At 40.9% G+C, this 27,397-nt stretch overlaps 1 protein-coding gene across 1 annotated transcript in view; it reads left to right on the top strand.

Annotated features, from left to right (window-relative positions):
* The window catches only part of NELL2 (neural EGFL like 2), a 147,726-nt gene that overhangs the window by 6,112 nt on the left and 114,217 nt on the right, over positions 1–27,397 (top strand). The window contains exon 3 of the mRNA XM_030463366.1: positions 17,155–17,305. Coding sequence (XP_030319226.1) covers positions 17,155–17,305 — 151 coding nt within the window. The remainder of the gene's footprint in view (positions 1–17,154; positions 17,306–27,397) is intronic.

The following is a 27,397-nucleotide window of genomic DNA, read 5'->3' as shown; positions in this document are numbered from 1 at the left end:
CTTTTGGAAAGACCAAAATAATTTGGTTTAATTTCGGTAAGTACTGGAGTATTTTTCAATGTTAGCAATGCCTAGTATAAGCAATTATTCTATGATAATGCAGTAGCCAGAGAGATCCAAATTTTGGCATAGCTGGAACAATAGCATATGGCTTTTTCCCTGCTCTTCCCATCCCCTTTCCCCTCTGGCACATTCCAATGTCACCTCTGCACCCATGCAGACAATAACTGCAGTGGAGCCTGGCTGGATGTTGGAGGAGAGCCCCAAAGAGCTGGACTGCTTCTGCTGGGGCCACGAGCCATCCCCTCACTCCAGAAGAGCTGAACATTCAGCATTCTTCTCCTCCTATCAGCAGTAGTAGTAAGAGAAGGTATTTGGGAAACATTTGCTGCTTGAAGAGCATGCCCAAAAAAGCAGGAGGTAGTACATGACAATCCTGCATCCAGTTCTCATCCCAGACCATCCCAGATGAATTACCATGCATGGAGAACTAGTGTGTACTTACCTACAGCATAACCATACACTGCTGAATATTCACAAATATGAATATTATGGGAGACTCTGCTGCTTGCTATCTACTGCCATGCTGGCTTAGCTGTAAAATAGAAGCAGAAAAAATATTGGGAAGAAAATCCTCAATATGGTGGATTTGTGATTGATCCCTTTAATGGTGCCACAGAGAGTAGAACTTGGAGTGAAAAGGGAATGGGGACCTAATACGCAGCAGAAAGCAAGGAAACTTGGGTTTCTAGGAAAGAAAAGCTTGTAATCTCTGTATGTATTCATTAGAGTACAGGTGATAGAAAATAATGTTAAAGAATGACAGAAAATGGAGCTTGTAGCTTCTGGGGATTGTAACTGTTTTAAAGCTAAAAGTTCCAAATAAGTAATGTGCTGAGAGTGTGTATTTGGGATATAAAGCATTGCAAAGGCAATAGAGCAATAAAGTTATTTTAAGTATGGCTCTGAAAGTTATGTCATTGTTCATGGCAAGAAAAAGTATTTTACAGAAAATTTTCTTTTTTGTCTTGTATCTTTTTTCCTACAGCAGGCTTTATGGGGAGAGAGAAAGGAAGAAAGAAAATAAGCAGAAGTTAAAGATTTCCTCTGTAGCCTTTGGGGTTTTCTTTGGTGTTTGTTTTTTGTTTTTTTTTTCTTTTTTTGATCTTGTCTTGTATTCACATCTCTTGCTATGTGTCCTGGTATGGGCTCTTGTTACCTTTCAGTATGGTAGATTATTGAGAGCATTGTTTCTGGAAAAGTCTATGGCATGGGGAGAGAGATGATACCTGCTTGCTGGTGTAGGCACTGTCCCTTACCTGCCCACATCCCATGTGGAGATGGTGCCAAGCAGCATGGCTTTGCCTGGCCTTGGGGAGACAGCTGATATCTCCAGTCTCTGCTACTTTGACCTTTGTGATGAATTAGCACCTGCATTTATTAATCAGTGAGGATTTGATTCCATGTAGGGGAATGCCAGATTTTGCTGTGTTCTCATGGCCTTGACCTGGTGCCTCTCACAGCCAGATTGCTTCTACTGTCCGCAGTGAATTGAAGTCCTAGTGCTGAGTGTATAAGACTTTATTTTTATTTATATTTTTTAAGAGAGTTTGGTTGTTTAGGTTAATTCAAATAACCATTCCCTGTTTACACATTCAGTGTTGCCTAAAACAATTCTTACGGATTCTTAACGGACAGAATTATGCCAGCTTGTTCCTACCTTTGTCATCAGTCCTCTCCTAAAAAAATAGCAAGTACAATACCCTTATTGAGACTTACAGGATCTCAGGGCTCAATCTGGCACATTTGCTGGAATACTGAAGAGAGTCAAAATGAGCATGATATGGGGTATATATGGAAGGAAAGTGCATGAAGATAGTGTCAGCGTGGTGACATGGGGCAGAGCCCTGGTTTGTGTCCTGAAAAGGGGGGGAATGATTGGAGGAGTGAACGTAACATCCCGATCAGGAGCAGCCAAGTGCAGCTGGTTGCTCACCAGGCAGCCTCTCCTGGTAGCACAGCAGGGTGCAGTGGTCTCAGCTGAGGTTAAAGATGTGATGTTGACAGCAGGACAACCCCTGTCCTGCATGCCAATGGAAACCTGCAGCATATGTGCCCTCCGAAGGGGGAATAGTGACTCTTTTGGGTATCTGTCAAGCAAGTGTTTCCACATTGCTGAAGGAGGGTTGCATTAACAAGGGGTAGTGTTTTGGGAAAACAAGGTCTTGCTGCCCTTATGTAATTGTTTTTGCTGTGACATAGTTCTGTAGTCAAGAAGCATGGCTGAGACTCACTGGGTTAATGGGTTTTTTATGGTTTTTCCCCCTTCACTACAGCAGTTTCATTCTTCAGTGAGGTTTCAGAGAGGAAGGCAGCATTTCCTACACATCACTTCATCTAGCTCAGTCTTAATGTTTGCTTTTCCCCCTGATGTTTGCTTTTAAGATATGGGAAATAGGTTTTCTATGCAACCCAACTTGCTTCCATTCTCCCAGGGCATACGGGTGCTCACTTGGAAAGCATTCTCCAAGAATGCTTAACTTCAGTGCTTCCACTGTATCTTAAGGGAGGTACAGAACTGAGCTCTTCAGTTATTTAAAATCAGTGGATAAGAGCTGGAGATTATATATAGCTGTCATGGGAAACTCTACTTCATGTAGCTGCTCTTCAGTTCCCCACATTTTGTTACGTTCAGTCGTGTCCCAAGGTGCAGATTCACAGAGCTGTATTCTCCTACCTGCATTGCTGACATAGAGCTGAATAAGGGGTGAAAAATTATTTTTCACTGATTTTTTTCCTCTATTTTGGAAGGTCAATGCTTGGGTTTTTTTGTTTGCTTGTTTTTTATGTTTTGTTTTGTTTTGTTTTTGTTGAAGCAACTGAATGACCATTGGTAACGATACATACCCATTTCATGATAAATTCCTGTTGTGAATGTTCACTCAGATATTTCAATTAGCTGTCACTGAACTCTAAAAACTTGAAGCACACTTCTAGCAAATATGTTACTTAAGCTATGGACCCGTTTAGTGACCATGTATCTTATTTATTTTTTTTTTCCTTTAAACCATGATTGGGTGGAAAAAATGCTGTAACTGTTCTCAACAGCAGAAGAATTTTAAATCAAAAATTTATCATTATTTATGCATTTTGCTTGCTTTTCTTGTTTTGGTGCACACTTGTTTTGGAGGTGTGGGATCCTAATTTCAGAGAGAAATATTAAAGCTGACTTCTGTGTTGAGTTGTCTTGGGAGATAGTACTCAGCGCTGCTGCTGCACCATGCTAAAGCAGTGGATGTGGTATAAAAGGACAAGCAGACTAAAACAGGTTGCTGTAGACTGTGTTCAAAAGAGTTTTAGCAGACTAAAATACTTGCAGCAGCAGCAACAACATTGCCATGATAGATTGTAATGTTTCCAAAGGAGCTATTACAATCAATACTGCTAGTGATCCATAACTGAGAACTCCTTTAGTAGAATTTGAGTGGTAATTTCCCTCTCTAAAAATGTAGAGGGTATATAATAAGGAAAAGACCTCCAGCTGCACAGCTGTTCTCTCTCTTAGATGGAGCAATGTTTATGCAGTTTCCCCTGCATAAATGCTTGTTTAAACATCAATAAGCAGTGGCAACACCCATACTGTTTATCCTAGCAAGAGGAGATAGGAGGCCAGCCTTGACTCCATGGCTGGAAGTCTATTGGTCTCTAAATACAGCTACATAATGACCCAGAAAGGTTTCAAAGGAACTTTTATGGGGTTTAGGTCAATATTCTGGGTTTTAATAACTCTCTAGACATGCATTTGTGTATTGTGCCACGGTTGTTGCAAAAGCACTCCTAAGATTTCCTGTAATATTGGCTAATGTCCTTTTAACCTGAAACTGTCCAAGCTTTGCTCAGTACCCACTGAAGGAGTGGGGTAAACTTGAGGAAAACCTTGTCTACCCCAGTCAGGGATGCTCTTTTTTAAAAAGATCCCTGCATACACTGTTAGCATTTGAAGCATAAGAAAAGTATGCTGTAGAGAGGGATCTGGGACCTTGAATTTTTTTTTCCTTCATTTTTTTTCTTTTTTTTTTTAAACTGAGATTATGCCTGGGAATGCATTCAGTCTGAGTTTTCTCCATTCCAGAAAAGTATCAATGAATTTCAAGGAGTGGAGAGAACAGCAGCAAACCTGATTATATAGTAAAAAAGGACAGGCTTACTAAGAAAGCTTTTGAAAGAACTTGAGTATGTACAGCTTGTCCAAGCAATTGCAAAAGTGTTGTATGATGTCTAGTATTAGAGGATTGTTAGGGGTTTAAAATGAAGGAATTATTCAGTGTTCAAAGAGCTAGAGGTGAGAGTACTCTAAGGATATTATAAATGGAGAAAATTGTAGATAAAAGGAAACTTTCACAGTGAACTAGTTTAGGATGTGGAATAGTTGTGGAAAGGAAATGGTGGAAATCTCCAGACTCGATATTGTAGAAGATAGCTAATCTTTCATAGATTTTTCTATTTCACATTATGTTGTAGCCATTATGTGACATTCTGTTAATATGCTAAGGATGGGGTGTGTGACCCTGTGAGTCTTTCTATACTCTGCAAATCTGGAGTGTTAGTGGAATTGCTCTGGTACATACCAGGAGAGATTTCAAAGATACAAAGTCACATCAAACACCCAGTACTCATTAAAATCTAACTGGTACCTTTGCATTCTCCTTAAACCTGTTCTTTGGTGCATTAAAGTATATTTTAATGGTATTCAGTTTAAACAAGCCTGAAAGATCAAGGAAACAAGGGCTTCGAAGCATTTCTAATTTTAACTCATCCAAGCCTATAATTGGGCATGTGTTTAAAACCTGTAGCTGATTCACCAAGGCTAACAGAGACATTCATAGAAGCATGGATTCCATTAGTACCTGATTTAAAAGATATTTTCTTGCAGGACAATCTGAACTCTGGTTCTCCTCAGCTTCCTTGGGACCTCTGGCAACTGTAGCTTGAGTCTCTAATACACTTTCTGCCTGCCTGCCCTGCTGGTAGCTGAGCTGTGTGTATTATATTCCTTGGTATCCCTTCTCTTTGATATTCCAGGTTTGAAACCCTTCAGACCATTTTCTTTTCCTGGCATCAAAACATCTATCAAGGGGGTAGAGATTTTTCTGAGGCTGCCAGTCTGGCTGGTGGCTTGGGTGTCTCTGCTCCCCCCTCAGGTGTGGTCCTTGTGCTATTCTCACCTTGCTCCTGCTAGTACCTGACTTCATGGTTCAGTCTCCTTCCTTTTCCTCACATCTGCTGCTGTTTGCTCAGCCTGCTGCTGGAGACCTGTGGCTAGCAACAGAGTTGCTGGATGTGTCTGGCATGCTTCAGACGTAGTCTTTTTTTCTCAGTGGTAGTTTTCCCCCTCTGCCTTGCTGTGCTGCTTTTGCTGTTGGTATGAAAGTTTGAGTTTTGCTGGAGCTCTCTAAGTTGGGGACTGCTGATGATTCTCTTGTGTCAGAGGTGAATCTTTCATGCAGACTACATCATTGTGGTCAGCTGGGAAATGAAGATGGATGTTGTTGTAATAATGCTATTTTAAGATCACCATTGTGTTGGATGATGGTGGATCAACCTTAACACTTAGAAGTTTTTGTGAGTTGAAGGCAATTAATTCTAATGTGGTTACAAAAAACCCTATACACCAGCCACAGGTGCAGTAAAGTTAGGATGAGAAATGCAAACCATCGCAAATAGGGACAAACAGATTCTTAATGGGGCTAAAAGCTGAACCCTCTAGAGCATCCACAAATTATTTGGCTTGGTCACAAGAAGGCCCTTCCAGCCTAAATTGCTGTGTAAAAGGGAGACTGCAGGTGGAAGATCATCAGAAGCAGTGTATGGGTCACAGGAAAAGAAGCTTTTGAGAGAAAATGACCAAGCAGAGATCACGAGCAGGTTTTACAGACATTTGCACAATGAGAACCAGGTGAGATGAGGTCTACTGTATCTACAGCCAGCATGATCCTAATCCAGAGGTGCTATGGTAGGTGCTGGTCTTATATTGTCTTCCATTGTATGGTCCAGTTCCCTGCTGAAATATATTTGAGAAGTCTGAATTGTGTCACATGTTCTGGGGGAACAGTAGTTAATGTAATCCAGCTTGATTTACACCTAGCATAATCTGGTTTCATGGTTTATTGGTACTGTTAAGTTTGTACTTTGTTGTTTTCAATTGATTGGACTTAGTTTACCTTGGGTAGCCTATTTTTTAATATGGAAAAAGCTGAAAACACTGCTTCCTCTTCTTGTCCCCCCCACCTCAGTGTGACCTGTGTAATTTTTTTAATCCTGACCATGCCATACAGCTAAGGGTTGGAAATGGGGAGGTTTTTTATAAATTCTCATGCCTGCCATGCCCTTATGACAGTACCAGTAGGGCTGGAAAATGATGCCTAATTTTTTGAGTGCTCTTCAGTTTGCATCCCAGTGTTAACAGTATTGCTTGGTGCAATATTTTGGTTTGCTGTGAGGTCAGTTTGACACAAAGTGCAGCCAAGCAGAGCCAGGTGCCACAGATGGCAGCAGCAAGGAAAACAAGACAGGCTTGATGCTCTCCACAGGTTTCAAGGTGTTCTCAAAGCAGCTTCTACAAAACTGCTTTGTGGCTAAAGGGGTGTGAGTGTGTGCGTACACAAATGTATTTATAAAGCTTGAGTAGCTTTAGTACCTTTTAAATGTTCCTGGAACTTCTCTTGAAATAAGGAAGGAGACTGAAGTCCCACTCTGTGCTGCCTCTGTCCTTGTTCAAACATAATGGGTTTTATAGGAGTATTGGCCCTGAAAAGCCTAAACAACATCATCGTAAGTAGCAGCACTTCATACCTCCTACAAGGGAGCAAATACAAAGACTCTTCAGAATCTAAAGAGGAATTGAAAATAGTGTTGGAATATAGCCTAGGTAAAACTAGTAATCAAAAAAGCTATTGCATCATATAATTGATAACCTGGAACCTATAAATCAGCAGAAAGCAGTACAATAAGAAATACCTGGGGCAGAACATACCATACAACACACATTTTAATTTCTAAGAATGGAATTACTATAACCAGAACAGAAGGCATCTTTCATATTTTTCACTTTGTTACCATGTAATAGGCCCCCACTGAGAAGCACCCTCTCTCTTGGTGATAGTATCTAGAATGATGACACAGCTACAGACAAAGAGAAAGTGTTTCTTCTGGGTGAGGAACAGTGGTTTTCTGTATCACCCATGCCTTTAAGAATTCCTGGGAATGCTTTTGAGTAGCACTTCCCTCTGTGTCAATGCAGACATTCCTTATATTCCTTTCAGAAATGTTCAGGAGTGCACATTCATATGTTCTTTGGCAGTTTGGTGGGAGTTGTTTTAGTAACAATCTAGTGTGGTGGGATCTGTACTGTTTGTTAAGTAAATCATCTGCTTCAGCTTCCTGTGCTGAGAATATAGACTTCTTATCTGGAGCCTACACATTTAAAGTTCAGGTTTCTTATCCTTTCATTTGCAAAATGTTTGCAAAATTGACCAAAATATACTCTTGTAGATAGAGTCACTGGAGTCTTTCATGTGCTTTTTAACTTCTTTACTTATTTTCTTTTTGTCTACCTAGTCCAAAAGTCAATTAATCCTTGGTCAGGAGCCCTGCACATTTTTGAAGAGTGCACCTGATTTGTTGCAGTGCAGCCAGGCTGCATTACCTTACAGTAAATGGCTTCCACTTTGTAATTCTGGGGTAAATTGTTTCTTTGTTGAAGGGACCACAGGCAAAGGGAGGCTAAGAGATGGCTAAATGTCTTAGCATTTTGGTGTGACAAGTTAAGCTGGAGACTTAGAGAGCCATGAGACCTGGTTCTGATGCTCAAATGGATGTTTATAGAGAGTGAACCTGCCACTTGATCTCTCTGCATATATTTTCTGTATTGTATGGATTTGCAAACCACACAAAGATTTTTAATTTCTATTTTAATTACATATTACATATTACAATAATTAATTTTGGTTGGAAAAGATCTTTAGGTCACCCAGTCCAACCTCTGAATTGCAAATTTCATTTGAATAGTTGACAATTTTTATTTTCTGCTAGCTTAAAAAAACCCCAAACAATCAAACCTGCCCTTCTCCCCCAAAAATCAACTTAAGAAAGCAAAGATGCTTAAGAAACCAAGCAAAAATTCCCTGGGGACTTTGACCATGGAGAAGAAAACATCACAAACAAAGTGCTTTGAATGGAATCATGATTACTTATGGAAATACACAAACTACTCCCAATTGCATAAACAAGTTAGGTCGTTAATAATGGTTTTGTTATTTCAGACCAGTAACATTGTAGCTCTATTCCAGAATATTTGTCCATATTCTTGGTACTTTTTCTACTTTTTGTTCCACAATGGAATTGTGTTCTCAGCTGTGTCAAAATGACTTTAAACACACGAGTATGTAGCTTGTAAGTGAGCCAAGTGGCCAGAAGTGCTATGATTAAAATTTTGGGGGGCTATAAGGATGAACAGTCAATATAACGGAGGGACAAATGTGTGTGTTCAGAGATGGGTTCTTATTGTAGTCTTCTGTCTGTGTCAGTCTGTTTTGACCTTTGGGATTTTGCATTTGGCTTATGCTGGAGGAATGCCCTTGCTAGGTGACACACCAAAGCTGTAGCTGACATTCAGAATAGAGAAAGCTATAAAGCAGAGGCAATTGGAACCTCCCCAGATGCTGCAAGAACAAACTGTGACATTTCCCCCCTTGTTTTCATTTGATTTAATGATTTGGCTTCAAGTCAGTTTTTGTTTCAATTGTTTAGTTTCAGCTGAAGTGTGTTTTGCCCTCCTTTTTTTCTCCTTCCCCTCCATTGCTGTTCTTTCTGCAGAAGTCCTTGTTGAGCTGTTTGTTTGATGGAAATGAGAAGGGAAGGACTGAAAATTTGTGGTCACTATGGTGGTGTCTAAACTCAAAGGGCAGTAGGTGGGTTATCCTCCCCTAAAGAGCCTGTGGGACATCCCAAGGTCATAATCATTCAACTTAGGAGATTTCCTGAAGTCCTTGCTCCTGGCATTCGTGAGGTTTTGTTCAGGTGAGACCAGGTTGTACCCAATTTATAAAGGTATTTGGGTGCATAAAAGTCTAGATGTACCCTGCTGGATCCTGCTGGATGGTTGGATTGTAGTTCTTGTGGTCACCCAGACTTGGGAAGCAGGCAGTGGTATAGGGGCCTGTAGGTCATGCATACCCTTTGGGAATGGTCCCAGGGGCAGTCTTACAGGGTCAGTGTTTACCCCAGATCTTGTAGTCTTTTAAATATGAGTTGGAACTGCAAAACCTCCTCTCAGACTCGTGCTGAGTCCTTCCTGCAGCCTTGGAGAAACCAAATCGTGTCCATGGAAAGCTGTAGCTGCTCCTGTTTTGTTGGTCTTTCTGAAATGATTGAGAATCTATGAGAAGGGAATATGCAAATGTGTAGGACAAGTAGCTCAAAATGTTTTATCAATCAATATCTTATGTATCAGTTAAAATAAAGAGTCAGGTGTATTTAATAAAAAGAAGAAACACCAGATCAATGAACCTCACTGAAATATCTAAAGGATAATGCAGTGTAATACGTTTTTGTCTAATCAAGGTTTTTTCACCTCTTTCTGTCTTCAGCTTTCATTACAGGAGTGCAGCTTCTGAATTTTAATGCACTGTGCTCCACTTAAAACCTGCTGAACCTTTCCAACTTTGCTAAGATTCTGCTTTTTAAATGAGCTTTGCAAGCTGCCCTGTTCGCTGGGAGCAGCTCATTTAGCCCGTGTTGGTTACTTTAGTAAAATAAAAGAAAAATATAAAACAAACAGTCTCAGATATTGTTGCCTTTTTTGTGGAAAACCAAAAAAGTGTGAAAATCCCAAGGTAAGAAAAAGGTAAGCCAGAAATTTTATTATGAGGAAGTGACAAAATACAAGTAGATGCCTGTGACACTGATCCCAACTAGTGTGGGAAAATGAAAGAAAATTGAACTAGCCTTATATTTTTCAGACCTATTTTTTTAGCCTGCAGCCTTCCTACTTTTTCCTACAAACCACAAGAACTTAATTTGGATAATTCAGCAAACCTATAGTCAGATGCAGAATTGATTTATAGATGCTGCTATTAAAAGCTGATTATGTGCACACTAAACAAACGGTGGAGCTCAATTAATTAGAATGCCTCTTTCAAAGACTCTTCTACAGGAGTTTGTTTTAGAATTCAGTTCATACTGGATGTTTAGCTTTAGATGTACTTCAGAAGCTCAAGAGCTCACCCTTTGCTAAGACAACTTATCCATTCCATTTAATAACTGTTTTTATTGTGGACTGGAAAACATCTGCAATAAATGGCTTTTCCTAAACAACTGTATTTGCATTCAGAGTCTTCACTGTGCAATTAGTATGCTGCTGGTGCTGCTGCTGGTGCTGTGTACAGAAATTTCCCTGCTTACCTCCAGTAGCCTGTTCAGGGTTGTTTCCAACACCTTTTTGGGTTGGGAGGGATGGGCTATTTCTAGCTGGATCAGTTGCCTCATATGGTTCCTCATGTTTTTGCATGAATGCAGTTGTCACCACAGGGACAAGGAGAAGGAACTTAAGGCTGGTAGCAAAGGGTAGAGCTGTCTCTTTGTGAGGCACCACTTGAGGTGGCAGAAGAGCCTTTGGCCCTTCAGAGTGAGTCCTGTTGAAAGTTAGACTTTACTGTCTTGTTTCTAGCACAGGAGTTGTCATCTTGTGAGTATGACTGAAGGGACAATGTCTACACTTGACGCCTTCAGGAAACACTTGTGTGGCTTTGGTGTTTGCTGCAAAGCTCTGCAGATTTTCTTTGAGGGGGGAGGATGTGTCCCAGTTTTGATGGCTGTTGCAGGCACAGAGTAGAGGCAGCCACCAAGTTTGTCCTTTGAAAGGCTGCAGGTCTTAAGTTTCAGTGGTTTCATCACTGGGTTTTCAGATTGCTTTGACATGTTGGATCATAAAAAAATTGGTTTTCTGTACCCACAGCCAGCTGATCAGCTCCTAACTGGGTGTTGCAGATGAAGTTTGTCCATCACCTTCTGTTTGTGCCCTTGTAAATAGTTACCATTGCCAACCATAGGATAGGTAATTCCTGCTTCCTTCAGCCTCTCTCTCCCAGTCTGTTGTGTTGTTTTCGGTATTTTACCTACTAGCTGTCATGTCTCAAACCAGCCATATGTATTACTACTTTGGCATTATTTTTCCTTTCCATGCTATAACCTTTGACTTGAATCAAGAGTGTGACATTCTGGTGTTTGGACTTCTCTTTCTTTCATCATTATTTTGAACTTTGTTTTCTATAAGCTAAGTTGAAACCATGAGTTTGTGAACTGTTAAGGTGTGGTCAAAGCAAACACATGCAATATTCTGGGAAAGTAAACTCAAAATATAGATATCATGGTTAGAGACACATTTCTCATTCAGACTAATAGTTCTATCTTTCTTTTTGCACTCTAATATAAAAAACAACAACAACAAAAAAAACTTTGGTGAAGTGTTCACAGTCTGAGGTTTTTATGTAACTGTTGAGAAACTAAAAATTATTGTCTGAGATATACCAGTTTGATTTTCCAAGCTATTATGGAAGAAGTCCAGTTCCAGGAAAGTATTTTCCTTTGGTCTTAAAATGATTACTAGATGCCAAATGTCAAAACCAAGCCTAAATCATTATTTATTGAGCACAGTTAGTGATCTATCAAGCACCTACTGCTAGAGTTCAAACACAACTGGAATAAGGGATTTGAACTGCTTGTGTTAGGGTAAAAGGAGTTAATATAATGTATCGGGGACCTTTCAGTTGTGCTTCTTTAAGAAATCCAGCTGGTGCCTGCTCTGAGCAAAGGATGTCGTGCTTCATCATAGTAGTAATAATTCAAAAGGCTGTGTAGCTCTTTGGTGCAGCAAGTATGAGCTGACCTATTTGCTGTACCAAAACCAAATGCCTGTGTGTTTTGGCAATTTAATACTCTAGCAGTTAATGTGATAATCTTAATATATAGGCTTCCAGCATGGCCTAATAAGATCTTGAGACTTTTGTCTGTGTATGAGAAGGCAGTCTAAGACCATGATGAATTCAGTGTAGGGTGCCCAGAGGTTTTATAGATAAAAAGATGGAAAACTCTCATCCTACCTAGTGATCAGGTCATGATTCACAGGGGTGACATGAGTAAACCTCAAAAAAGATTCCTCTTTTGAGGGTATGAAGGCAGGTCTCTGTTTTTCATTCCTATAACAATGAGGTCTGGCAGGGCTCTGGAGCTGCAGGGGACAGAGAGGGTTTGTTTCCTTGCTAAATCACTGTCCATCTGTAGTGTATTTTTGCATCTCAATAGCTCTGGTTAGAATAAAAGTGCATGTAGGAGGGGGAAAGGATTATTTATGTGCAGTTGGAACTGGCCTTATATAATGGTGGGGGTGTTATGTATATGTATTGCTTATGAGAATATTGGGAAATTGGTAGAAATTAGTATTTCTTTCCATTGAAAAGTTGTGGATTTTGTTTTTGTTAAGCAAGCATAGGCTCCATAAGCCATTTTTCACTTCCAGCTTTTTCAGATTTCCAGTGGTAGGGTAGGAACAATGCAGAGGGATAATCCAGAGAGTAACTGGGGCAGAGAGACACCTTAGCATCTTCTTAGGGTTCAGAGCCATGCAGGGAAAATCTGTATTCTTGGGAAAAGGTGATCATTCTGCACTTCTTACCTTCCCTCTTATTACAGCTTTGTTTTCTTGAAGGAAACCTTAGAGAAATCCCCTGGAGACAGTGGAAGCAGAACAGAACCAGCCAGGGAATTTCCTGCAATTATTACATGACTTTCTCTTTTTTGTCTCACTTGACTTTTTTCCTCAAACCTTCTTCCTATCTTCTACCTTCCTATTGCATTCATATTTGATATATATACCTTCTAAACCATAAATAGCGTTCAGCTCCAGTATACATCCATGGAAATTGATAGCATTTATTCAGTACCTTAATGCCTCCATAGATTCCTGTGTGCTCAGTCTCTAAATCACTGCCAGTGACCAGACACAGATGCTGTCGAATGCAGGACCTGTGCAGCTTCTTCACTATCCCATTCACATCAGTGCGTGCTTCATCATCACTCGGGGAGATGATGATGTGGAAATCATCTTTATGGTCCTTTTCCTCCACCCTTCACTTTTCTTCTAGCACCTTCTGCCATGTTTCAGCTGAGGGCAATCTGCCTGAGTTGATGTGGGTGAAAAAGCATGGGGTGTTCAGGGTGGATACTCTATAGACTTGGTTTCTATAATCTCACTATCTGCTGAGGTCAAACTGAAATGTCTCTACCAGGAGAGTTTAAAAGACTTTAAAAATGGTTGTGGGAGGGACAAGGGTATACTGTTATACAGCAGTAACAATTAGTTAGACTTAAGCAAAATGATTTCCCACATTCCAGTGGTCTCAGTGTACTCTGGGTTTTGTTTCCTACTTTGATTTAAAGTCACACTGCTCATCCTGACTGAGGCTTCTGAGGCTGCAAGCCCTTCAGGGAGGGAAGTTCTTCCCCTCCACACACATGGCTGCACATAGAATTTGATGATAATTCATGAGATCTTCTGCCCTTAATCTAAATGAGATTGTTCTTGTTTCACTGTAAACATTTAATGTGTTTGTGATCCCAAAAAGAGACTGTAAATTCTCTTAATGATAACAAACTAGCAACAGGAAAGGATGTTGGCTGGGCTTTGTAAGCTGAGAAACCCAGCTCCCCCCACTGCAAAAGGGGTCAGAGAATGTTCTTTGCATGTAGGAACTGGACTCTATAGGCTTTTAAGTGGGTTCCACATCCACCTGCTGGTGGTCTCAGGTGAGGCCAATCATCAGCTGATAATGGGCGGCACCCAGCACTGCCGAGAGGGATGGAAAGGGCTGTGAGGAGCGCCAGTGACCCAGAAAGCAGCGAACAGGAGCAGGCAAACAGGAAGGTGGCACGGCAGTTAGCGAGGCAGTTCAAGCAGGCAGGGCAATCAGGAGGGGCACAGCCACCTCCCAGCTCCCTTGAAGGAGCAATGGTCTCCAAAAAAGCAAAACCTGGTGCTGTTAAGACACAGGGTGTGTCCACACAGATGGAACCCCTGAAGAGGGACAGCAAGAGGGACGGAGCTGTTCAGGCCTCTGACTGTGTAGAGTGTCTGAGCCTCATGTTAGCATCAGAGTGAGTGGGGTCTGTGTGCAATGTGTGAATGACTTCCTATACCTGGCGGCAGAGCTCAAGGAGGAGGTAGACTAAGAAGTATTAGGGACAGTAAAAGGGAAATTGACTGATGGAGTCACACCCTTTCTAACACAAAAGAAGTCCAGAAGGAGACGGTGAAGCCCTGCGCTTTGGCCCCAACAACCCCATGGGGAACTCCAGGCTGGGCACAGAGTGGCTGAGAGCAGCCAGGCAGAGATGGACCTGGGAGTCTGGATTGACAGGAAGCTGAACATGAGCCAGCAGTGTGCCCAGGTGGCCAAGAAGGCCAATGGCATCCTGGCCTGGATCAGGAACAGCGTGGCCAGCAGGTCCAGGGAAGGGATTCTTCCCCTGTACTCAGTGCTGGTGAGGCCACACCTTGAGTACTGTGTCCAGTTCTGGGCCCCTCAAGTTCAGGAAGGATATCGAGGTCCTGGAGTGGGTCCAAAGGAGGGCAACCAGGCTGGTGAAGGGATCCAGAACAAGTCCTGTGAGGAGAGGCTGAGGGAGCTGGGGGTGTTCAGCCTGAAGAGGAGGCTCAGAGGAGACCTCATCACTCTCTACAGCTCCCTGAAAGGAGGGTGTAGCCAGGTGGGGGTTGGTCTCTTTTCCCAGGCAACTCTCAGCAAGACAGGAGGGCATGGTCTTAAGTTGTGCCGGGGGAGGTTTAGGTTGGATATTAGAAAGAATTTCTTTACCGAGAGGGTGATCAGACATTGGAATGGGCTGCCCAGGGAAGTAGTGGATTCTCCATCCCTGGAGATATTTAAAAAGAGACTGGATGTGGCACTCAGTGCCATGGTCTGGTAACTGTGGCTGTAGTGGAGCAAGGGTTGGACTTGATGATCTCAGAGGTCCCTTCCAACCCAGCTAATTCTATGATTCTATGATTCTATATTTTCCTCTGCTCCTCTGCATTGTGGTAGGAAAGCTACTGCTGAGAAGTGCAATGTGTTTGGATCCTATGATCATGCTTAGACAATATGTTCCTTGTGTGTCCTTCTTCTGCTCTGTCTCTTGGGAGTAGCTTGTTTATATTGCTAGAAATTATTAACACAGTTAAACTATCTTCCAGCATGCAAACTTGTGTCATTCTACTCTGCTGGTGTCCCCTGGCTAAAAATGAATGCTTTGATGTAATTGTACTTGAGTTGCTTTATGATTTATTAACAGTTCCATAAAAAATACCATGGATGTCTGCTACAGTGAGTTATGCAATCCATAGTAGAAAGTATGAGGAGTTTCACTTTAGAAAATAATTTTTTTTTGGTGTCCCCCTCTCTCCGCCCCCTTCCTTTTTTTTTTTTTTTCTCAGTTTTTTTGTTTTGTTTTGTTTTTTGTTTTTTGTTTTAATTTCCTTTTCTAAAAAAATAGAAAGAAAAATTAAAAAGAATTAGATATAGCCTAGTACGACACTGTGCAGGAGCTTGGTTAGGACTTCAGGGTTGTATAGGTTGTTACATTTCTCAAACACATATTAAAAAATAGTCCTGGTCCATAAACCAGAATCATCTGTTTGCTGTTACTAAACAGTGGCATCGTGACATCTTCATAGACACATCTTAAAGAATAACATGTTTTTTAAAAACAGCAGTGTAATCTTCCACGAGAGCTCAGCCCCAGTGCTACCAAAAGAAAGGCTCTGTTTTTATTGCGATCAGCACTCTGCTGCTGTTGCTGTCCTTGCATTAGTGCCCCAGAGTTAGAGCAGGGTGGTCAAATTGCAATGACAAGGAGCTTGTGAATTGATTTAGTTCTTGCACAGTTGATTACACATGCTAATGAATTGATTTTGTGCATTAAAAATATATATTCTTTTTTCTAGGAAAATGTATTATGGAAAACCTTGGGAATTGTTTTTCTAGCATTTGACATCATATTTTGTAAATTATCTCTCAAGAGGGCTTAGGGTTGGGCATTTTTATTTTCTATGGATGTTCTCTGCAAAATTCAGCAGAAACATTGCTTTAGTCTTGGCTGTGTGTGGATTTTAAAAGCAAAATCTTTACTGTGTGTGTGCGATTACTCTAACAAATGACGTCCTCTGCAAGAAGCAGCAGCACCATACTGCACAACTGGAGTATATAGTGATAAATTAGCAACAATACAACATATTGTGAAAGATTATGAGTTTTTAAGGTTTTATAATTACTGCTCAAAGCTGAGGAAGTTATCCTTCCCCTTCCCCTCCCTTCCCCTTTCCCCCTTCCCCTTCCCCTTCCCCTTCCCCTTCCCCTTCCCCTTCCCCTTCCCCTTCCCCTTCCCCTTCCCTTCCCCTTCCCCCTTCCCTTCCCCTTCCCCTTCCCCTTCCCCTTCCCCTTCCCCTTCCCCTTCCCCTTCCCCTTCCCCTTCCCCTTCCCCCTTCCCCTTCCCCTTCCCTTCCCCTTCCCCTTCCCCTTCCCTTTCCCCTTCCCTTTCCCCTTCCCTTTCCCCTTCCCTTTCCCCTTCCCTTTCCCCTTCCCTTTCCCTTCCCTTTCCCTTCCTTCTTTTTCTTCTTTTTTAATTAATTGTGTATAGGTATTAAGCGTAACATCTTTGTAGGAGTCATTAGAAAGTGATCCAGGTTGTGCTTCACAGCCTGGGTAGCCCAGTACTCTTGCTCTGTGCTGCACTGCTAGGGAGTCCATGTTTTGGATGAGGTTCCATCTGACCATCCCTGGAGAGACTTAGAGTTGTGACCCTGTCTTAAAACCAAACCAAACCTCCTACCCAGAATAGAATGGGTGTCCTAAATGTGTTCTCTTTCATTGAAATGGCTCCTAGAGCATGTTAAAATGGGAGTTTAAAATATTTTGGACCCTGCTTTTGCCTTTCTTTCTAATTGTGGTACTCAGAAGTAGCTTGTTATTTCTGTACTTGAATTGAGGATGTGAAGTAAAATCCTGTTTTGTACTGAAAGCTCTTAATTTTTATTTTTTTTTCTAGATACTTCAAGAAGTGTAAAGGCATCTGCAGAAACAGCTGAAAGGTTTTTTCAGAAGTTAAGAAATAAATATGAATTCACAATCCTGGTGACCTTAAAACAAGCCCACTTGAATTCAGGGGTTATTCTCTCTATTCATCATTTAGATCACAGGTGAGTGCAGCTACCTATATGCTGGTTAATGAAAGTGGATGTATTTGTGCAGTCAAAACTCAAACATAAATTAGGGCAAATTTTTATTGTGTACTAGGTCATTTGCAAATATTTATAGTGTTTGGATAGGCATACTGTGCAGATTCATGAAAAAAAATCCCAAGTCCAAATGGTCCAAGGGAAAGTGGAACAGCTGTTACTCTTTAAATGTCTCTTGCAGGGCATGAAAAGTCAGTTCCCTCTTGTCCTTCATATCCATAAGGATCAGATGCTCAGCTGGTGTAAAGCTGTCATGTCAATAGAGCTACGCTGATTTCACAGCCTGGCCCTGTGTGTCCACCTCTACACCAGTTGGTTTTTACTACTGCAAGTAGTTTTTAAAAAGCAGAAAATCCTCCAGTTACAAGCTCAAACTTCCTGTGAGTGGCAGAGCACTTTACTCAATATGTTGTCAGCCTTAAAAAACTCAAGTGAATGATGTGGAGCATTTGAGGATTATTCCTTTGATAAGACAACAACTTCTGGAGAAATAAGATATTCTTTATATATCTCTCTGAGTAATGGCTATTAAAGATAACTGCCCTGTGATTCTGTGACAGAATAAAAAGCAGTTTAAAAATGTGCACTTTCTGTGCAGTCATTAGCACAAGCGACAGGTGATCTTTGCTTTAGGTTCATAGTCCTTTTTATTTTCCTGTGTACAATCCTATAATTCTTTCTTGACAGTCTTACTACACCAGAGGAGGGGAAAAAAAAAAAAAAGGTAGTGAGAGATGTTCAGGTAGAGAGAAATATGGGTTCCTTTTTCATGACTGTACAAGATTTCATTAGCAGGCATGGCATCAATTATTTTGTGTTGGAAGCAGGTCCAATTCTGCTTTTTTTCTATTTTCCAGAGGCCCCATCTTCTGCAATTCACCTATTTAAAAAACAAACAAACAAACAAAACAGACCAAGAAGAAGATAAAAAATAAAAAGGGAAACTGTTCCCTAGGGTCATTATAAAAACATGTTTAACCATTGCAAGGGATTGTCTGAATGCCTCCTGGATAGTGTTTACTGATGTTATACCATAGAAAAGCCAAGGGGCTTGTCTGTTACCTGTTACCTACTTCTCACCTGCAGGAGGGGGTGCTATGTGAGGGACAGAATTTGGCAGCTGTGATTGTTGAGTTTCAAACTCAGACTGTACCAACATCTGCGCAAATCACTGCATGTGGAAAAGTGCATTCTGTTTAAATGAGAGCAGGTCTGCAGGGTGAACCCTGGCAAAGATTGTTTCTACATCTGTAGGAAGAACAGGGGTTGTGTGGGCTACTGATGGGACTAACTCAACTATATTTGAATGTTCAAAATGAGAGGTGAAATGCAAAGATAGCTGCAGAGGTGGACAAAGACATCACCAACATGAAACTGAGATTCTGCAAAGAGAATAACCATACCTTTTCTGAAAGGAGGCAATGTTTGGTAGAAAGTGTTTTCTGGCCTCAGGAATGGCATGAAGAAATGCCATAGAAAATTTGAACAATGTGAGCAAAACTCAACAAACATTAACTTGGAGAGTGTTCAAATGGGAGACTGCAATTTAATGAACATACAGAGTGATAAAATTACAAAAAAAGTAGAGTGTAATGAACTTTATTGAAGGGTTACAGAAGAATGTGAGTTATTGTTTAGGAAAATAATTCTTGAAGTGAATAGGGCTGGGCAGGTAGACTATGGTGGTAGTGGATCAAGGGTTCGATTTGATGATCTCAGAGGTCCTTTCCAACCCAGCTGATTCTGTGATTCTGTGATTCTGTGACCTGTCATTGGTCTTATGGGAACCGAAATGCATTAAACAGATTCTAGCTATTCTGCTCAAGGCTTTGAGTCTTAATAAGTTGACAGGATAACTCTCCCAAAGTATCCCCTCTTGTGATTTCTGGTAAATGCTGTCACTGGGCTATCGGATAGATGCAGAAATTCTTTGTGTAAATCTGAGGCTTGGGCATTTGCTTAGACTGGGCTGTAGCTGCCACCATGAAAAATAGCTCCTGACAGGATTTTCTGCAGATATACTAATCTTTTCCTACTCCATTAGATGATTTTATTTTTATTTTGCTAGTTAAGTATCAAAGCTGTCTTCCCCTTTTGTAATGGTTATAATTTTCTTTAGTATTTAATGTATTCACATATATTTAAACTGATTTTAGAGTGAAAGAATTTGAAACAAAACCATTAACTACACCTTCTAATTTGCTGCTATTGTTCCACAGAGATTACTTTTTTCCCCACTGACTAGAGCAGCTGAGATGTTCAGATAGTGGTAGTTTTGGCTACAGCTGAGAAGCTATCCTTTCAAGAAAAGTGTTTTGGTGTCAGGGAATCCAAATTGCACATCACTAATAATGCTGATGAAATTCAGACAGCTGAATACTGATTTATGAATGGCATATATGTGAAAGGTAGAAGTTACAAATGTTTTTTTAACTTAAGAGGATCACCTTGACCCCACTGAGTGCCCTGCCTTAAATGCACTGTGCTTTACAATATAAGGTAGATATTTTCAGTGATATTTATGGAATGATGCCTTAAATCCAAGTGGAAGCACTGCTGAACAGTGATTGCTGTGTGCTTGCTCTCAGCCTTCAGTTTAAGCCGTATTATCCTCCTCATTTAACTTCTGAATTTGTCTCAGCTTCTTCTTGATGGAAGAATCAGCAGAGAGATGATTTTAATCTGTGATGGGGCTGTAATATATGTTAGGTCTCACTAATCTATCACATATATTCATTTAATTGGCAAGAGAGGAGTGGTGTAATAAGGCTTTTTCCTCCCTTCATGGTTACATGGCTTTATGCAACTAACGTTATATTCACATCTCTTGAGATGCTGAGAATTAAGGCCCTTAAAGGATGAAATCACAGGATTGTATTTTAACCATTCATTCCTTCACTTAATACTTTCTATATCCTGAAGCAGAGCCAGAGCACTGAAAAAAATAGAATATTATGGACAGGTTTCCCTACACTTAATTGGGTATCTCTACTAATTTATTCAGTTCCTTCCTTACTTAGCATTTGTTGCCACAGGTGTTGGTGTCTGGTGGTTATCTGCTGTCCAATGGGCTATACTCTACAGCAGTTGCAGACCTCTTCCAGTGTCAGGAGGAAACGATCTGCAACAATTTCTCTCACACAGATATAGCCATACAAGCAGACAAGTTGCCAGAGGTGAACTCACAGTGTGTGAATTTTTGTTCTATCTTTTGGCCATTGTATTAAAATAGTGGGGGAACTGGATGTGCCCTGAGCATGGTGCATGAAAGTCTATTTCTGGACTGCAGTGTGAAGTCTGGCTTCAGACTGCAGTCTCCTCTCTAACACCACGAAATCTTTCAATATTTACCACTTAAACCAATACTCTTGAGTTATGTGTCTGAGGGGTGCTCTCCCCCTCCCCATCAATAACTTGCAGAGCAAATGTTAGGTAAGAATTACATGGGATTAATTTTCAAACATTAAATCTCTACGTGGCTTTTCCCTGTGCTTAGTGAATCTGCAGCTTATTTCTGGTTTTTAAACCACTCTTTGCTATTCTTTATTGTCATGTTCTGTGTTTTATGTTTTTTTGGTAGTAAACCTTAGTTGCTGTTTCTTACTATTCTGACAATAATTATGACACCTCTGAAAGCTATTCATACCAATCAATTGCTTTTGAATTGACTTCCCCTAGTGACTTAAAACTCCTCTGGTGTCAGCCTTCTCCTATTTTGATGCAGTTTGCATGTTTCATCAAAAACATAAAAAAAAAAAAGTATTTTTTTTCATTCATTCAATCCTTTTCTAATGCGTGAGAAGATTCTGTGGAACAAAGGGTTCTCTGTGTAACCATTTGACAATTTGGCTGGGCTCTTACTTCTATCCCAAAAGAGAGAGATTCCTTGTTTCTGTTGGTTTGGAGATTGACTTTTATCCCTGGGTGTATGAATGGAGGGAGCTATTTGTAAAAGAACAGTTTTGTGTTGATGTCTTTAAGTTAATGTCTTCATAATGTTGGGAATGACCTGCTTCTTTTAAGTGTTGGTCATTGGGGAAGTTGTTAAATTGATTGATGCCTTGTCAGTGGTGCCTGGTTTGTTTTTGGTTTTGTTTTAGTTTTGCTTTGATTTAGCTAATGCTTAGTGACCAAAAAGAAAAAATAAAATTTTCAAACAGGACATAAATTCTTGTAAGGCAGTCACCTCAAAACCACTTTCCTGTAACTTTTGCTAAATCAAGTGCAGTTAGTTTCTCTGCTGATGTAAATCATCACAAATCAAGGGTAGTTTGGTGGAGAACTTATTATAAAATTCTTATATGAGCCCAGGTCCTGAAGTTTAAATTGAGACTCGTGGCAGACCTACTTGAATAAGAGCCAAAAGATTTGTCCCTGCCTGGGATGCTGAAGACCATCACTGAAATAGTTGAAATATGACTTTTGACAAATACTGTTATTTTCTCTTGTTGTTTGAAAGGATTTCTAATAACAAATAAATAACAATGAAATCTGTATTCTGTCAGGGTAGAAAGTGTGAAGAGTAAAGTTGAAACTGTTTTTTCCTTTTACTAATATATATATTGGAAAGTTGTTTATTGTATTTGCAGTCCTCTTGCTCTCCATGGAGAAACTTTGTCAAGAAAGAGAGTAAGAGGAAAGGTTTATGCCAGTTATTTTTGCAGTGCTTGATCTAAAAAAGTTTCTTACCTCGTCAATTTTCAGCAGAAGAGGAAGCTACAGATAGACAAGATTGATATTAATGAGCCTGTGTAATAGTGAGAGCAGTATGGGAATATATTGATAAATGAGGTTAGTGAGAGAGATGAGAGGCATGAGAGCAATTGCTCAAAGGCAAGATTTATGCTTCAAAAAGTATTTCCTCATTTGGGAATTTGATTTCAAATTTGCAGCTCAAACAGGGGTGGCATGGACAATGTGCTGTAATACAAAGGGTATTGAGTTTGAGTGGCAAAGTTTTAGTAGTGGGGGGCTACAGGGGAAGTGTCTGTGAGAATCTGCTAGAAGCATCCCCATGATGTCTGACTGAGCCAATGCCACCTCCTGCTGGCCAAGACCAAGCCCAGGAGTGACAGTGGTAGCACCTCTGGGATGACATATTAAGAAGGGTAAAAAAAAAACCCACCGTGTGCAACAGCAGCTGCAGTTGGAGAGAGGAGTGAGGATATGTGAGAGAAAGAGCTCTGTAAACACCCAGTTAATTGGAGAAGGAGGGGGAGGAGGTACTCCAGGCACTGGAGCAGAGATCCCCCTTCAGCCCATGGAGGAGACATGGTAAGGCAGGATGTCCTCCTGTGGCCCATGGAGGTCCATGGTGGAGCAGATATCCACCTGCAGCCTCTGGAAGATCCCATGCTGGAGCAGGTGTATGCCTGGAGGAGGAGCAGGAGTACTGGAGCAGTCTGTTCCTGAAGGACACGGAAGTCAGATGAGGGTCTGGAAGATGTTGATGGGAGCAAGATCTTATTGACATATATTTCCCCCCATGTTTTATTAGTGTGAATCAGGTACAGACATTGTGTTTGTTTGCCCTTCCAGTCATCTGCCATCTCACTGTTCTTTTCCCATGAACATCCCAACATGGAAGGTGTTCCTTGTGGCATGTCCCAGCATGGGGCTCTGTCTTTTGTGTGCATCAGGAATGCATCATCCTCCTTTCCAGCTGTCCTCCATTGCTATTTTGTGAGATGAGCACTTGTCATAGTGCTCATAGCCTGAAATGGTTGACCCTTTTTGTGGTAGAAGAAAATAAACAGCAGAAGAGAAGTAAATGGCAGAATGCTCAGCAGCTTGCTGGCTGGGGTACTTCAAAGGCATTTTCCTTTTTCCTCACATTGTTAATTTTTGCTGTGTCTGATTTGTAGCATGGACTTGGACTTGGTTCTTTTCCATTCTGAGACAAGTCTCCTGGGTGTCCCGAGGAGTGTAATTCTGTTTTTGTTCCCCTACTCTTTGCAGTAAAAAGCTTCACTGGCAGTGCCTGGCCAGGGCTAATAAACCAAGCAGTGCCCAGACCCAGGCTGGAGCACTTCCCTGCTGTTGTCCGTTCTGCAAAAATGTTGGCATCTTCCCTGGCATGCTTTTGTCTCCTGCAATTAGCACCCTTGCAGATGATGCCAGGACACAGTTTGTGGAGTAACATTGGCCAGGGACTGTTCCCAACGGGCAGTGTGGAAAAAACTCACCCATTCCAAGGAAAAAGTGAGAGAGACTGCCCACGTGGATACGAATTGTAGTGAAGCACCAATGTTATATTTGTCTTTGAGGGCAGGGAATGGAGTAGCTGGTGTTATTTATTAGTGTAGACACAGGACGTGAGGTCAACTTATTTAGGTTGCTCTTTTACCTGACTTTTTCCCTGATGAATTCTATGTATGCTTTACCAGGTTGACTTAAGAGACTGGTTTTACTGTCCTGTTTTTTTGTGCAATTGATTCTGTTACTGGAAATACCCTCTTCTGATTTTAACCTCTCTTCACTTGGGAGCTCTGCTTTCAAATAGGTAATAACTGCAGCATTAAAGGGTATTTAAGAAAGTCTTTCAGAGGGTCTCAGATTTGCTCACTCTCATTTTAAAAAGCATTTCATCCTAGGCCCCACAAGACTTGCTGTGAGAATATTTGTTGCTACCAGAAGATGAGGTTTTAATGAGTGGATCAGAATTCTTGAATAAAAATTCTTGTCTGGCTTTAAAACTATCTTCAGCAAAAGAAAGAGACAGAAAGTGAATTGGTGGCTTTCCTGCCCACTGTGCACTTAGTGCTACCAACTTATCCAGAAAAGTAAGGGCTATTTTTTAAAATCTATCACTGCCTGGAAAAACTTCCAGTCACATCTTGCCTAGGTAGAGCAGGGAAAAGGACAAAGCCAGTAAGGCCAAGCAGTAATGGAAGTGGGAGGTGGAGACCAGACCTTTTACAGGTATTATGCAATTGCCCTTTGGCATTTAAAATCCATCTGGGGATATTTTGATGCCATATTATTCTTGAGGGTGCACCAAGCAGTAAAAACTTCTAGTTAATGCTTCAGAACACTTTAAGTTTTACTTCTAAATGGAAAAATAAGCCTTCTGACTGCCTACTCGTCATGCCATGGAAAATAGCAGATAACATTGCTGAATGTGGTGGCTGTGTTGTGTGGATTACTTTTACAGCTTCATAATCTACGTGCAGCTCAATTATTTACTGCTCTTGTAGCCATAGTTTGCAAAGAATAGGATCTACTGAGTAGGATCTCTGTATTTTTTTTTTAGTGTTTTATGTAGCTAAACCTGACAAAACCACCAGAATTTTGCTATCAAACATCTTCGTGTAAAGGTTTTTGCAAGTAATGGAAATAAAAATGTTAATGTTTTTCCTGAACTACAGACTTTAAAAATATTATTGATGTTCCTTTTCTTCTTAGTGTAGATCAGAGCCGTGAAGAATTCTTTTAACACAACACCTATAAATCTGAGTAGCAAAGTTTTTTTTAAAAAAAACCCCACCACCCTGTAATAAATTCATATGTAGCAGACAAAGTATCCTGTCTTTAACTTCTAAAATATTTATCTACATGCTGTAAGTCGAAGTTCAAATTCCAGCTGCCTGGCATAAGGGTAGGCAGCCACAGTGTGAGTTTGCTGTGTGAGTTGGCTGTGGTTTGTCACCAAGTAAGTGACAGAGCCATCCCAGACGGAGTGTCACCTCCCCTGGCTGTAAGCTGGAAAGGCCACCTCTCCCTTTTCCCAAAGACTTCTACTGCATACGCCAGGACTACCTGGGGTTTCACCTCCTGAATCTCTTGTGTTTCCCCCTGCATGCTGACTTTTGCTTCCACAGTCTCACCCTGTGCTGGTCTCTTGCAGCATGAAGAGCAGGCTCTGCACAGGCTCGTGCAGACTGCAAACCCTTGGCTACGGGAAGGACTGAGGACCACAGGAGCAGCTCCACAGCTGAGCAGATCTGTTGAGTCTCAGCCCTTACTCAGCATTTTCAATGGATCAGTGCTGGACAGCAGAGATAACATCACTGCTTTCTGCCTCAGATTCCTCTGGGGCATTTAAAACAAATTTCTTCTTATAATCTCAGCCTTAGTCAGTACGTGAGGGATCACTGCCTGGCTGCTTTCCAAGCAGAGCAGTTGATTTTATGGTGGCCTCTGCTGTTGCCATTGCAATGATTGTGGATGCACAGAGTGATCAGGGGAGGTGTAACAACCTTTTTTTTTCAGACTGGCATTTTCTTCTGTCTATGTCAAACCTAGTAAACCTAAATACATGTCATCTCCTAATTAAGTTAAGCCCATTTGACCCAAAGTGTATGTGGGTTTTAGAGAGCTAAAATTGTGTAGTCTTGTATTGATTAAACAACCAGAGTGATCATGGATGTTAGTAAAGGAGGAAGCAGGTTTGCAGTTTATTTTTCACTCCAAGAGCTGTTGGCCTTTTGCAGCATAGAACACCTTGGAGCTCTTAGGAGAAGCAGTAGGGACATCAGTGATGGGAAATATTGAGCTGATGCTCTCCCTGCAATAGCTGGGCTGGTGTGGACAAGAAACCAGTGATTCAGCTGATGAGTCTTCCCTGAAACTTTCCAGTAATAACATTCTTGGCTTGGAGAAGACTACATTGTGATGCAGCTATTGTTTCTTTTGGGATTAAGTCCCTTAAGAACCAACATCACCCTCTTTCGTCTTTCAAAAGATTAGCAATGCTGAGTATACAAAGAAGTGTAGAGTTTCTTGCCACTATAAATGTATTTTTAAAATCCAGGTGCATTTGTAAATATTTATTTTACTTTCTCAAAGACTTGTCCAAACCTTTGGAAAGCATGCAGCCAAGAGTTACAGTCTCACAGGTGGTGTGAGCAGCCTCTCTGTGCATTTTCAATGTGTCTGTCAGTGCTGAGGTTTATCCCATCCTCTGAAGGTCACAAGACTGAACCAGAGCTGTTACAGTCCAGGCTGTTAAACAAATCTAGAGAAGTGGAATAGCAAGCACAATATTTTATAAAAAATTAAGTGTTTCAGTGTCATGCCATTAGTTCAAGCTGAAGGGAATATTGTCCCAGCTGTCATTCCACTTTCTTTTATAATTGTGCTTTCCTGCTGCCTCTACAGATTCTTAGTAAACCATAGATTAGTCTCCTAATAATTCACTGAATGGCAATTATTATCTTTTTTATTTTGATTTTTGTTTTCTCCAAGCCTTTCAGAGGTGATTGCATCTGCTAGTCTACCAAATGGAATAGCAAAAGAAATCGCCTGTGGATCTCAAAGTTAGAGATCTCACAGTTAGAACAAAACCCCAAGTGTCCATGATTTTTACACAGCTTTCTGTAGGAAGTTTTCCTTGCCATTCAGCATCATTGAATGTCAGCATCCTCTCTCAGCAGTTCTTAATTCCTGAAATGGTTACAGTGATGTCTCCTTGTTACTAGAAAATCCATATTTCATTCTCAGATTTCTTATCTCATCTGCATAAGTGTGCCATGAGTGCTCATTTTATACTTTCTGTACTGACTGTATGTCTACTGGTGTAGTTTGTTCCCTGCCTGCACCTCCGTGTGCTGGCATCAGTTCTGCCATTGGCAGAGTAGGAGATAGATATTGGCTGCACCAGGAGATAATATTTCAACACATTAATCCCTTTCTCTCTCCAGACTGTATCTTCAGCTGGGTGGGGACATCTAAAGGTTGCTGGGAGAGTCCAGTTCCATCATGTTTCCCTTTTCTGTTAGGTTGAGATTGACCTTACTTTTATCCTTGAAGCTTGAGTTATGAAGGAGGTTATTAGACTGACTGATGCTCTGCCAGTATTGCTCAGTTTTTTTCTAGCCAGCCCTTCAATTAGTTTACACTTCTTGCCAATGCAAAAATTATTTTTGGGCCATGAGGAGGTAAATTATCTCAAATTATAAAATTTATTGCTGATTCTAACTGATTTGTTAATTCTGGGGAGGAAGAACAACTTGTCCTTTGCCAGTTTTGCAAAAGGATAATTGTGTTTGTGCTGTTGCTAGGCATGTTCCACTATGAAACACTGTGAAGGATGGAGAGATGTGAAGTCAGCTC

The sequence above is a fragment of the Calypte anna genome, chromosome 1, assembly GCF_003957555.1.
Source record: "Calypte anna isolate BGI_N300 chromosome 1, bCalAnn1_v1.p, whole genome shotgun sequence".
Taxonomy (NCBI): domain Eukaryota; kingdom Metazoa; phylum Chordata; class Aves; order Apodiformes; family Trochilidae; genus Calypte; species Calypte anna.
Note: the sequence above shows the minus strand (reverse complement) of the source record. Positions and strands in the feature narration are given on the sequence as shown.